General features: G+C 43.3%; 1 protein-coding gene across 1 annotated transcript; it reads left to right on the top strand.

Annotated features, from left to right (window-relative positions):
* Positions 1–541: 541 nt before the first annotated feature.
* LOC110561375 (serpin B9-like) lies at positions 542–12,910 on the top strand. The gene is made up of 7 exons (XM_060372357.1): positions 542–699; positions 2,867–3,044; positions 4,507–4,644; positions 5,102–5,219; positions 7,485–7,627; positions 10,272–10,427; positions 11,521–12,910. The coding sequence occupies exons 2-7, from the start codon at positions 2,877–2,879 to the stop codon at positions 11,923–11,925; spliced, it is 1,128 nt and encodes a 375-aa protein (XP_060228340.1). The 5' UTR covers positions 542–699; positions 2,867–2,876; the 3' UTR covers positions 11,926–12,910.
* The last annotated feature ends 244 nt before the right edge of the window (positions 12,911–13,154 follow it).

The following is a 13,154-nucleotide window of genomic DNA, read 5'->3' as shown; positions in this document are numbered from 1 at the left end:
AGGAGTGTTGCCCAGTCAGTGTCACGAAAAATATCTCTTAACTTTGCTCCTGACAGCTCTGCTGTCTTACAGGCTCATTACACATCCTGAAATTCCATTGTGTTGCAAAGTCAAGATCTCACTTGAGTTGAGATCTCTGAAAAGAATTGAGCCCCTGAAGATGGTTTTGTGGAGCAAGTCTGTTGCCTGTGCCCCAGTCACTGCCACCTTGAAAGCTCAAGGCTCAGCCTTGGAAACGTCAGGCTAGCAAAAGAAAATTACACATGAATATGTATTCCTTTTACAAGAAATATATATATATTCTGTTTACAAGGAATATAGATTCCATTTACATGACTATTTGGGAAAAGGCAGAAGATGGATTAGTGTTTCTCAGGAAAGGAGGATGGGGCTGGGAAAATCGATATCAAAAATTGGCAACCATGAACCCATCTCCACCACTCAGAACATTATTAAAATCCTGCAAACAGTTTTTCTTGGCACACAGCAAAAGCTCCTGCTGCTTTCACTTTCTCTTAAGGGCCCATTTAACCCCAAACCACACCCATACTCTTCCTACACAGAGGCAGTCTGTTTCCTCTCCACTGACCAGAGGCACTCTCTAAATTGGATAAAGAGTCAGCAGAGCCTGGTAGGCAGCACCACTGAGCTGCTGGGACATCCAGGCTGCAGCTCCTGCTTTGAGAAGTCACTACTGAGGTAGGTGATGGTGCTGGCTCAGGCTGGGGCTGTGGGACCCACAGAGGTCAGGCTTCCAAGACACAGGCTGAGCCGGAGGGAAAACCAAGACTTCAGATTTAGGAAGGGAGACAGCTGGGAGGTGGTGTCTGATGGCATTTTAAAAGGTTGCTCCTCCAGGGACTCCAGACAATGGCAGCAAGGCTGGTCCTCAGGATGGTGTCTTGGAGCTGTGTTGGCTCCTCTTCAGCCAGGCCTAGGGGCTGCAGGTTATTGGGGGACCTTCTCCCCTGGCAGCTTTTCTCCACTGGCCTCCTTCTTGATTCCTCTCAGACCAGACCACCTAAATAACTTGCCTCTATTCTCGTCTCCCAGGTATTTTAGAAATAATGTCTCCTTTACTTCTGGGACCTTTAAAGATCTGGAGTCTCCAGTCCAAATTTGAGCACTGTTCATGCCCCTTCACATGACAATTCACTCCATGCTGACAGAAAGCTCCCTTTTCCTGAGCCTCCTTCCAGGTGCTTAGCCTCTCCCTTGCCTTCAGAGGGCGCCTGATATGATGGAGACAACAATCAGAAAGGATTACCCTTAGCAGTGATGAGCAGACCTGGGGTAGGGCAGTGGCACTAGGGTAGCACAGGCCCTGAGGTTGTCCTGTCCCAGGGAAGGTGGGAGGGCGAATAGTTTGAACTCAGTGACAGGGATGGGGGAGATGACCTTCTAGGTGGAATAAAGAGTACTTCAGGGATGGAGAAGCAACTTTAAAGTGACATAAAAATGGGCAGGAATGTAGGGTGGTAAACAGGGTCACTTGAGAGGACCAACCAGAGGAGAAGTCATTGAAATGAAGCAGCCCCAACATTCTGTCAGAGCCTGGGAGACTGAAGGGGAGGAGGCATGGGTCTAGGTACTCTCTCAGGATGCTGTGTCCCTCTGTCTGGGCAGTGGGCAGATGTATGGGATGGAGTGTTCTGAGCCTCCCTAGGCTGTCTGCTCTGCCAGAGCTGCCAGCAGAGTTGAACGGTTCTTGAGTCAGGAGTGACGATTAAAACAAATAAAATAACACACAATACATGGGACCTTTCGGGGAGGCTCTGGTGGAGACTAGACTCCGCCAGCAGCCTGGCTTTATTTCAGAATGCTTTTAAGCCAGAGTAAAAACAGCTCAGCACAGTGGGTTATATTCACAAGGAAGTGAAACAAGAGGCATGATTTTGACAAGCTGTCCCACCTGCTCTCACAAACAAAAGGAGATAGACTTGGAAATTCTTCCCTGACTTCAGTGAAGGCCAGGTAAAACCAGTCTTTCTGCTGAGATTTAAATATCAAAGCAGCTGCTAGAAGAGCAGCTCCCAACACTGATCTGCCTTTTAGCACAGAAGGAAATACTCTGGAACACACTGCCAGCGCTGAAGATCATGTGGCTGTGAGAGCAAGGCCATGGAATGCACAGTGACTCAGACCTGGGTTAAGGTTCAGCAACAGTCACTTAGTCTAGGCCAAGCTGTCCAATCACCTGGAAGGTGAGGCATGCTAAGGGAAAAGCAGCCTGGGTGCCTACAGCTGATATAAGTCCTGAGCACTGCAGGGGAATGCTCCCTGCTGCACAGCACAGGAGACAGCACCAGCCTGTAGATAGGTCTCATCCAGCATCTCAGTGTCTTTCCTGCAGCAACTGGCAAATGTGGAGCGCACTGTCTAATGTCTCCTGGATAACCCAGGAGGATTCTTCCCAGCAGAGTCCAGGATGCAGAGTTGATGAAACCACGCTAGATGGCCTGGAGGCCATGGCTGCTTCCTTCCTTTGTTCTTTCCTTCCTTCCTTCCTGCCTTCCTTCCTTCCTCTTCTCCTCCTAGGTCTCTTTATCCTGCTTCTTCAGAAGAGAGGAGTTGGTCTCTATTAAAGAAGACTAGAACCCACATCTCAGCTTGTCCAATGTATGGGTTCCTGATGGTCTTTCCTTCTACCTGTGCAGATGAGACAGAACCTAAATGATCTACTGCCATAACCTCACTTAGCTAATAATTTAAAATTGTAAAGACCTTGACCAAATATGAAGTTTAAAAATTAAATTTAGAGTACTTAAGAGCTTTGAAATGACAACCAGAGTAGAGTCCAATTTCCCTCTGTCAGGTCAATGAACATTAGGTGCTGTCTTAAGTACCATTTCTCTTTTGCATCCAGCCTCTGCATCATGAATACTGTGTCAGAAGCAAATGGCACTTTTGCCATCCAGCTTTTGAAGACGCTCTGTCAAAACAACCCTTCCAAAAATGTATGTTATTCCCCTGTGAGCATCTCCTCTGCTCTAGCGATGGTCCTCTTGGGGGCAAAGGGAGAGACTGCAGCCCAGATATGTCAGGTAAGTTTCCTGTCACCCACATACCTACCTCACTTGTCTGAAAGCTGCCAAGAACAGACAGTCGAAGATGCACACACTGTTTCATGGTGCGGCAGCTGTAGAGGAAGGAAGACAGAATCTCCTCCTGTAACACTTCCTTAAAGGCAATGAGTTTCCTTGAGTATAAATTTGCGGGGAGACTCTCAAAACTGTATCCAGACTTCACTGTGGTGCATAAATAATTTCATGCTAGGCCTGGTGGCACAAGCCTTTCATTCCAGCTACTAAGGAGACTGAAAAAGGAGGCTCCCAAGTCCAAGACTAGCCTGTGAAAATTAGTTTCAAATAAAAAAAGATTTTATAAAATAAGTTGGAAAGGAGTGGCTGGAGAGGTGCCTCATAGGTTGAGTGCACTGGCTGTTCTTCCAAAGGTCCTGAGTTCAATCCCCAGCAACCATAGGATGGCTCATAACCATCTGTAGTGAGATCTGGTGCCCTCTTCTGGTGTGCAGGCACACATGCAGGCAGAACACTGTATAAATAACAAATAAATGAATCTTAAAAAAAAAAAGAATATGGAGGAAGGGTGTCAGGGTTATAGCTTAGGTTCAGTCTCAAGTACTGCAATGTAAACGCAAAAAAGATAATGAAATTATAGAACACACAGGTTGCTGAGATCTGTCTTATTTTTAGATGGATAGAATTTGTAATTATTCATTGGCAAGGAAGGATAATTCCTCCTCTTAATTTTCTTCAATCTGCCTTGTATCAGCTAGGAAGGGGATAAAATGTGTGTAGCTGGTCTACGTTCTGAGTGGGCATTGGGTTGGTTCCTTTTAACAAGCATCCTGAGAGCCTTCCAGGGGATTAGGAATGGTTCTCAGACATGGGATGTATGTGTGTGGATGTTCCAGGGCAGGTAGGAAGCATCTGCCTGAGGGGTGTGTGGGGCCTTCAGCATCCAGTTTAACAGTTGTCACTGTTGCTTTGTGTTTGGCCAGGTCTTTCTTATGAAGCTCATTTTAGATATAACTCTGCTCATTCTAACCATTTCCAAATTCAGTCAGGAGTACAGGAAGACAAATGCAGAGAAGATGGTTCTTTGTAATCAACCTTTACTGTCTTCCCTAGGTTTTAGGTTCACTAATAAACACTTATAGAAAGCCTTTGTGTGTGTGTTTGTGTGTGTGTGTGTGTGTGTGTGTATGGCAGGTATGTGTGTGTGAGTGTATGTGTGTATGTGCCTCTGTATGAGAAGGACAGCAATCACTCCAGGGTGTCTTCTTGATAGTGCCTCTCAGTGCTGGGATTACAGCCAGACACCACTGGCCCAACTTCTTATTTGCATAGTGAGAATTCAACTCAGATTCTCATGTACTACTTTCTGAGCGATATCTATCTATCTATCTATCTATCTATCTATCTATCTATCTATCTATCTTTCCTCACTGAACTCATAATGTTTCATTCTTTTTCTCCACAGGCACTTGATTTGAACACCAAAGAAAACATCCATCAAGGCTTCCATTGGCTTCTCAGCAATCTGAACCAGCCACGCCGAAAGTATACCCTCAGCATGGCCAACAGGCTCTTTGCAGAGAACACTTGTGAAGTGCTCTCAGTAAGTTGTAGCAGTAGAATGGAAACAATTGTATTCATATAAAATGGTGCTTTGCATTTCAGAAGAAGGACCCTAGGGAACTTGAGAAAAGTCAGGACCAAGTTCTACCCAGTCTGAGGGTTTACATCTATAATATGTGCACTGAGAATGCTGAGACAGGAGGGTCATGAGTTCAAGGCCGGCCTTAGCTACATAGTGAGACTCACATATGAAACCTTCCCTGAAAACCACCATTCTATAATGATAGCATGGAATACACGAATTTTACTACTTGTGATTTTTATTTATTCTCACTGGCAAAGGCCTAAAATATGATGTTAATTGTTTAAAGTGCTATCTACACTGATTTTAGTGTTTGTTTTTTTTTTTTTTTTAATGCCATAGTATTCAGAAGGTTGGTAAGCTTGCTGCAAATTTATTTTTTATTGTTATCTCCCTGAACACTTTTTCTCCAAAGACCTTTAAGGAGTCCTGTCTTAAGTTCTATCAGTCAGAGTTGGAGCGGCTCTCCTTTGCCAAAGATGCAAAGAAGTCCAGGAAACACATAAACATGTGGGTCTCCAAGCAGACTAAAGGTCAGAATCTTAAGTCATTTCACACCCCACATTCCTGTAGTTTCCATCCCTCCCCCCCTCCTTCCTAACCTTCTCTATCTGTTAATTTCCACTTCTCTCCCCCTGGCTTAATCTCAGAGAGTCAAAGTGATGCAGACTGGCTAGCCCACGTGGTATAATTTCGAGCTCAGTGAATTCATGGAGGTTCTACTCAGACACTTAGATTTTGAAAGCAGAGCTGTTTGTGTATTTCTCTAGAACAGAGGGGGCCGATGCAATTGTTCTGAAACTCAATGGGTTTGATTTCCATTCTAACAGTTCACATTACAAGACACAGGTGGCCTGCAGTGTTCACAGGTCACCTGACTCCACCATCTCTGAGTGGAGATCCATGGGCAGACCTTCCCCACAGCTCTGCCTGGGGCTGCTTCTTCCTATAGTCTGTGTTGATTTACCCCCCTCTCCTCACCTCTGAAATGTAGAGCACACTCCTTGCTTCAGGTCTGTTACTGACATTTGAGGACACTAGACTTCATTTCCACTGGACACACTCTGTCAGGGCTGCTCAGTTACATTAACCTAAAAGCACCTTGCATTTGGGTTGGAACCTCATTTGTTTTTATGTCAGAGAAGACATCTTGGAGCATTGGTCTTTGAGATCATTGAGATCATCTTCAGATATTTGAACCATTCAGATGCCTCTGTATCACTAGCTACATTCCTATTTCTTCTAAGAGAGAGACAGAAGAGAGAGACAGACAGACAGACAGAGAGAGAAAGGAGAGAGAGAGAGAGAGAATCTCTTCTAAAGACTAAACAACCATTGCCCATTTCTTGTTGGAGTCTTTCTTCTTGTGCACACTTGCTATTGTAAGTTAGCAAGGATTGCCTTGACCAGTGAAAGGATACTCTTTAACAGAGAAGAAGGGAATCTGTTCCTTTCATCTGCATCATCTCTCCCAGGGATGGACAGCTCTCCAAAGTGTGGAGTGGTAATACCTCCTCCACAACTGCTTTCTGCCTTTGAGTCTCTGACATGTTGTCTAATCGTAGACGGTGGAGGTCTAGGTGAGATGCTGTATTTAACATTAGTAGATTAGTATGTGTTCTATAGAGGAGGAGAATGCATACATAGTATAGAGGGGATTTAGTAGATCAGCACACACAACTCAGGTTGAGTAGTCAGCCATTGACCATTGAATGTGGAGAAGCTGAGAATCTGGTGCCTGCTCAGTCTGGGAGGCTGGAGACCTCAGCAGTCTCAGTCTGGCAGGCAAAGCCTAGAGGATTCTGGTTTGTAGGCCTCTGCCATTCCAGTGTCCTCCTTTGTTAAATAGGAATTAACGACATTACCTACCCCATGGAGTGGGGGAAGGCCTGATCTAACCGCCTTTGTAATGAAGCTTTCCCTTCAGCCTCTGCTGTACTTGTAACCATCGCTAGAACCTGAGTACACTTTTGGATAGACTTTTAAACATACAGCTCTACCAGGCTTCTGGCCTCCTTCTAATGCTTCAGTCACACTGGGACATCCCAGCTCTCCATCAAAAAGGACCCCATAGAATAACCAGCTAAAGATACAGCCAACCCCAGCCTAGCAGCTACTGAGACACACTCAAACACAATGACTAAGGCTATCCATACATAGCAGCTAATACCGTCATACATATCATGAGTCTTCATGCTCATGATAGCCAGATCAGTTGTCAGCTAAACATGGCAGGTGCAGTGGCTTCAACAGTGCCCTCTCTAGCAAGGACTGAAGCAGGCAGACAAAACAGTCTGCTTCTCCCTCAGACCTTTATATCTACCAGCACAACAAAGTGTTACCCACCCTGGGGAGATCCTCTCCTTTAGTCATTCTGTCTGAGCAATGTCCTCACAGGTCTGCCCACAGACATGTCTCTTAGCTGATTCAAATCCAGTGAAGATGGCAACCAGCATTAGCCACCCCAAGGGGTAACCCTCCTACCCTCCCACCCACTTCCACTGTTCTTGCTTGTTTTCTTCTCCACCCTGGAGTCTCTTTTTCTGCTTCTCTCTAACCTGCTTTCCTTGAGAGACTTAAGAGTTTCTCACCATCCTCACCTTGGCTATGTTCCCCCAGCATGCATGACCTCAAGCCAGACATGGCTCTTGGTGTTTTGTTTTGATTCATTTTTTAATGTGTTTATCCAAATTCAGCAAACTTGAAAACATGAAGCTCGAATCTGCCCAGATATCACATCAGCATATGTCTCACAGGCGTATAAACCAACCTGACTGAAGTCTCTGCTTTCTCAAAAGGCAAAATTCCGGAGCTGTTGTCAGACAACGCAATTGATTCAGGGACCAGGCTGGTTCTTGTCAATGCCTTATATTTCAAAGGAAAGTGGGATCAACCATTTAACAAAGAATTAACCCTTGAAATGTCCTTTAAAATAAATGAGGTAAGGAACAGCATCTAAAGATTAAAAAAAAAGTCATTATATTTCAAAGGAATGTGGCATCAACAATTTGACAAAAATTGCACAATGGAAATGCCCTTTAAAATCATCAAGTCAAGGAACAGTATCCAAAAGCTCATGCCAGTGTGATGACGAAATTGCATAGAAAGCTTTAATCGTGAGTATGCAGCTCAGGGCTCAGTGATAGAGATTGGATACTCTGTGTGGGGTGCTAGGATTAATCCTCAGCTCAGGAAGAAAAAAAAACAGAAAAGCACAAAGAAACAGAGAGAGAGAGAGAGGAGAGATATTTCTCAATGAAATGTGAAACTCAGTAGAAAAATTATAAAGGTAGAGTATTTACTGCCTTTGCAATTTTGCATTCTGTTGGTGCCTCTTACCACTTCTGATAATTTGTCATAAAACCTTTGTTCTGCCTCATTCTAAAGACTAAATTTTCCTTTACATTCAAGAAAGCAAAAACTTAGGTGCTGATGTACTGTAATATATGTATGGAGCTCTAGGCAGAGTAGAAAAGAATGCACAAACATTTATAGAATTAGCATTTTTCATTTGAAATTAGCATATTGAATTATCAGTGAATTGATCAATCTTAAGTAGTATTTATAGCTTTCTAATATTGAAAATGAGTGATTAAGATCTCGGTTTGAATTACAGTATAATTACATAGATATTAGAATAGTTTCTCCAATTGCCATAAAGTATGATTAAATGCATGTTGGAGCATTATAGATGTTAAAGTTTCCATTCTTTTTTTATTAGCAATACATTAAAAAATGTTTGTAAAAGAATGAGTTTGTAGCCAGGCAGTGGTGGCACACATCTTCAATCCAAGCACATGGCAGACAAGCGCAGGCTGAGGTCAAGGCCAGCCTGGTCTACAGAGCATGTCCAAGGACAGTCATGGCTACACAGAGACACAGAGAAATGAGAAACCCTGTCTCAAGAAAAAAAAAAATTAAAAAAGAATGAATTCATTTATTAGGAAATTTAGTGTTTATTAGGTATGGTCTGTAGCAAATTTGTGTGATTTCTGTACCACCGTGATTAAAATCTGCTCAGCTGGCCCACTTCTCTGTTTAAAAATACTGCTGGACTGTTAGAGCTGAACCACCTGGAATAAGTGACAAAAAGATACATGACGTTCTATCCAGATGGTTCCCAACTGGTAATGGTGGACACACAAGCATTTTCTGCTTTGTGAAGGGTTTGTCACACTGTTACTGCATCACAAAGATACATGAGATCTGTCCAGATGCCTCCCAACTTTTAGTAATTTGACTTGGGTTTTTCATTCTCTCTTGGGCTATCAGGATGTAGCTCCACCCTGAGCCTGTGAGTGTATGTGCTCCTGAGATTTCTGCTTAGTGATGGGTTAGAAGGTTGTGACCCATTGTGAACCTCTGAGCATGTGTGCTCCTGTAGCCAGGGAGTTTTCTGAGAGAATGTGTCTGTCTATAGTTTCCCTCACAACACTATGAAAATATTCTGGTCTATGTTATGATAATTTTTTTCTGTTATTCAAAATTGATTATGCTGTTTCCTTAGATACAATTCTTAACCACATTAAATGCTGAAAATCCTACATGTGGTGTAGGATTTTCCATTAGAGTAACAAACTCTCTGAGATAGTCAACCTAAAAGGAAGAAATGTTTATTTTGGCTGATGGTTCAGAACGCCATTTGGGTCAGTTGGCCCAGTCACTCCAGGTTGTGGTGGTGCAGTGCAGCATGATGGAAATGCATGCTGGAGGCTCTTTACCTCACAGCACTCAGGAAGCAGAAGAGAGAAGCAGGAAGGGGCTGCAGTGCCCATATCCCCTTCCAGGAAACACACTCTCCAATATTGACCTTTCCTCCCATTAGTCCCTCTCTCTTAAAAGATTGGCTACTTCTCAGTAGTCACTATGTGAAGACAAAGGCTTTGAAATATGAACCTTTGTGGAATATTTATACCCAACTATAGGATTTTAAAATAGCAATATTTGAATGCTACATTTCCTTTTCTGGATAATGCCTTATCTTCCTGTACCTAGCCCAGGTCCTGATTGGTTTTGCTTGTGGTTTTTGTTTCTGTTCTTGGTGGGTGGGTGTGTGTGCCTGACACAAGCTAGCTCTAGAGGCTTATCTATCTGGGCATTTTCTTGATTAATGACTGGTGCAGGAAGGCTCAGCACACTGTGGGTTGTGCCAGCAATGGGCACGTGGTCCTGAGTTATGTAAGAAAGCAGGCTGAGAAAGCCATGAGGAATAAGCCAAAAGGCAGCACTCCTCTGTGACTTTTGCCTGAATTCCTGCTGTGACTTCACTCAGTGATGGAATGTAACCTGGGAGTTGTAATATGAAATAAACCCTTTCTTCCCCAAGTTGCTTTTTGACATGGTGTTTTCTCACACAGGATAAACCCTAACATACACAGTCCCTCCCATATCTGCTTACACCCAACATTTTTAATGAAATCAGGAACAAGCAGGCAGACATTATCTAAATGGTCACTGGAACATGAATATTGTTTTCATTGTGACTGTCAAAAATTTCGCTATGACTACTGAAATTAGCTACAGCTCATTTGGATACCTTGAACTCTCTCAGTAATATGTTTCATGTCATGTATTTGTCTGTTCAGAAGAAGGAAAGGCCAGTGGAGATGATGATGCATGAAGACATATTTAACTTGGCCTATGTCGATGAGGTGCAGGCAAAGTTGCTGGAGATTCCCTATAAGGGCATGGAGCTGAGCTTGTTTGTCCTGCTCCCAGATGACGGTGTGGACCTCAGAAAGGTGAGGCAGGAGAGTCCATAACATTCACTCCTCTAAGTGTCTTCAAGATGAAGCAAGTGTCCTTGGTGCCCTTTATCATTAGAACAGAGCTCAAAGTTGTCATCTTTGCAATTGCCAAATTGAGGTAGTGGTACTCACAGACCCAGCTTCGAGTTAGGTGTGAGCTCTGGGTTTGGGACTCAAAGCTGTGCATGAATAAGGGGTCCTTGTGAACAGAACAACTCCATCTGACTCTCAGCATCCAGCTCCCTAAATGTGGCGTTGCTTCTTTAGGGTGTTAGCTCGTTTCTCATCAATGTTAAAATGTCTGACATTGAGTAACCTAGAAGAGGAAGGATTTATCTTGGCAAAGAGATTCAGAGGGTTCATTTCAAGTTACCTGGCCGCATCATTGGTTGCCACGGTAGCAGGTGCATACAGCAGGGAACACAGACCTTTTACTTTACAGGAAGCCTAGAAAGGACAAAGGACAAAGGATCTAAGATGAAATCCTTGGTTCACCTCCAGCAGACACTTCCTTCATTTAACTGGACCCACCTCATGCCTAAAGTTTTACTTGCCTCTCAAATGTTGCCACAAGCTTAAAAACAAGGGTTCTCTGTGAGCCTTTTCAGGAAAGCATGGGTAGGGGGTCACTTTCAAGCCATAACAGCTCACAAAAGAAACAGAATTGCACCCTGGACTGACTGTCCTTCTGGTTTGGCTCATACCAAGAGTCCTTTCTTTTCTGATTTTTAATTTTTATTTCATCAGCAAATGATTTAGTATCTTCACCTAAGTCTAGATCAAGAAAACAAAAGCAAACAGAACCTAAGCCATAGCACCTGGGCATGGACACCTGTCAGAATAAAAGATGTCTTAGATGTGATTTAGGAGAGAACAGCCAGGTCTTCCTCCCCTGGGTTGTTTGGCCTCCGTGCACATCAGAGAAGTTGCATAAAAACTAGGAGATTATTGAGACCAGCATTTTGACCTTGAGAATAGGCAATGCCCTGTATGTCATGAGGGAGGGTGCTGTGAGCAAGAAGTGCCCATGGGTCTCTGGGTAAGACCTCAGCTGTGAATCTGAAAGTCTCTAATTCTGCTTTGTCAGGTGGAAAACAATCTCACTTTTGAGAAGTTGACAGCTTGGACCAGACCAGACTTTATGGAGAGCCTTAATGTTGAAGTTTACCTTCCAAAATTTAAGCTACAAGAGGATTATGACATGGAGTCCGTGTTTCAACAGTTGGGAATGGCAGATGTCTTTGATGGTAACAAGGCTGACTTATCAGGAATGTCTCCAGAGAGAGGCCTGTGTGTGTCCAAGCTTGTTCACAAGAGTGTAGTGGAGATCAGTGAGGAAGGCACAGAGGCTGCAGCAGCATCCTCTGCCATAGAATGTTGCTTTGCCAGTGAGGATGACTCAATTTTCTGTGCTGACCGCCCCTTCCTCTTCTTCATCAGGCACAACAAAACCAACAGCCTCCTCTTCTGTGGCAGGTTCTCATCTCCATAAAGGCACATTTCCTATGTGGGGAATAGTACTCTCTTCAGCATCTCCTCACGTGCTACAGCTCTGTAACCATGGGCAAATAGAGGGAAACCATTTTCCAAGCTGAGGGCATTTTCCTCCTGTTAGCCTCATCTTATGATGCCCACATTCAGCCCTCCCTATCCTGACCTTCATCGGTGTGCTTTGCCAGGTTATATCCAACAAAACCATATAGCATATGCTGTGCCATTGATAGCTCTATCTGACAGCCAATAACTTATAGCCAGTTAGATGTGGTTTCACTGTGTAAGAGGGCCATAATGGAGCTGGAGAGGAGGCTCAGTAGTTAGGAGCATTTGCTGCTTTACAGAGGACCTAAGGATACTCCACACCAACCACATGACTGCTCACAACCTCCTGCAACTCCAGGTTCATGAACTTGATGTCCTTTTCGGCTTTACTGGCTCCTGCATGCACATGGTACACTTCCCCTCACTCAGAGTCACACACATAGAAATAAATTTATTTTTTTTAATGAGTGCTGTAGGTTTATTAATGGTTGGATAATAACTGCAATTGTAGTGTTTTTATTTTATTGTAATTATTCTTGTAACAGTATCAATAGTTTATGGGTAAGCATCAGTGACATGCCATTATCATATCTTCATCGTGTACCATCAATCAGGGACTTTCAATTCTTCCTTTTCCTGTCTGTTTACCACCAATCTTCTTTCTGTCTCTGTGGTTTAACCTATAGAGGACAGTTTATATAAATGGACTCTGCTTTCTTGACAATATCCTCTAATTCACACAGGTTTCTTTGTTCAATAAAGTTCCCCTTATTTAATATTGCTCTTGACATATGGCTTCTATGTCACAGCTAAGAATCCCACTGCCATACTCAAGGTCACAAATAACTACCTCTATGTTTTTCTCCATGGCTTTCATGGCTTCTAACTTTTATGTTTGGGTCACTGATCAAATTTGAATTAAATTTTTAATTAATGTATGACGTAGGAATTCAATATGATTCTTTTTATATGAACAGCCAATTGTCCCAGTACTTGAAACTGTTTTTGAATTGTGAAATTGTTTTTGAATTCGACTAGTGGGCTAGGATAGGAGTTACGCAATTACATATATTGAACAATACCACAAGAATAACAGAAAAATATCAGAAATGAACAGGAAATGAAGGCTAAACTAAAAGATCTGAAATTGGGGCCCTCAGAAATGGCTGGGTGAGCAAAGAA

This window comes from Meriones unguiculatus, chromosome 19, assembly GCF_030254825.1.
Source record: "Meriones unguiculatus strain TT.TT164.6M chromosome 19, Bangor_MerUng_6.1, whole genome shotgun sequence".
Taxonomy (NCBI): Eukaryota; Metazoa; Chordata; class Mammalia; order Rodentia; family Muridae; genus Meriones; species Meriones unguiculatus.
The sequence above is the reverse complement of the archived record's forward strand: the minus strand, read 5'-3'. Positions and strand labels throughout refer to the sequence as shown.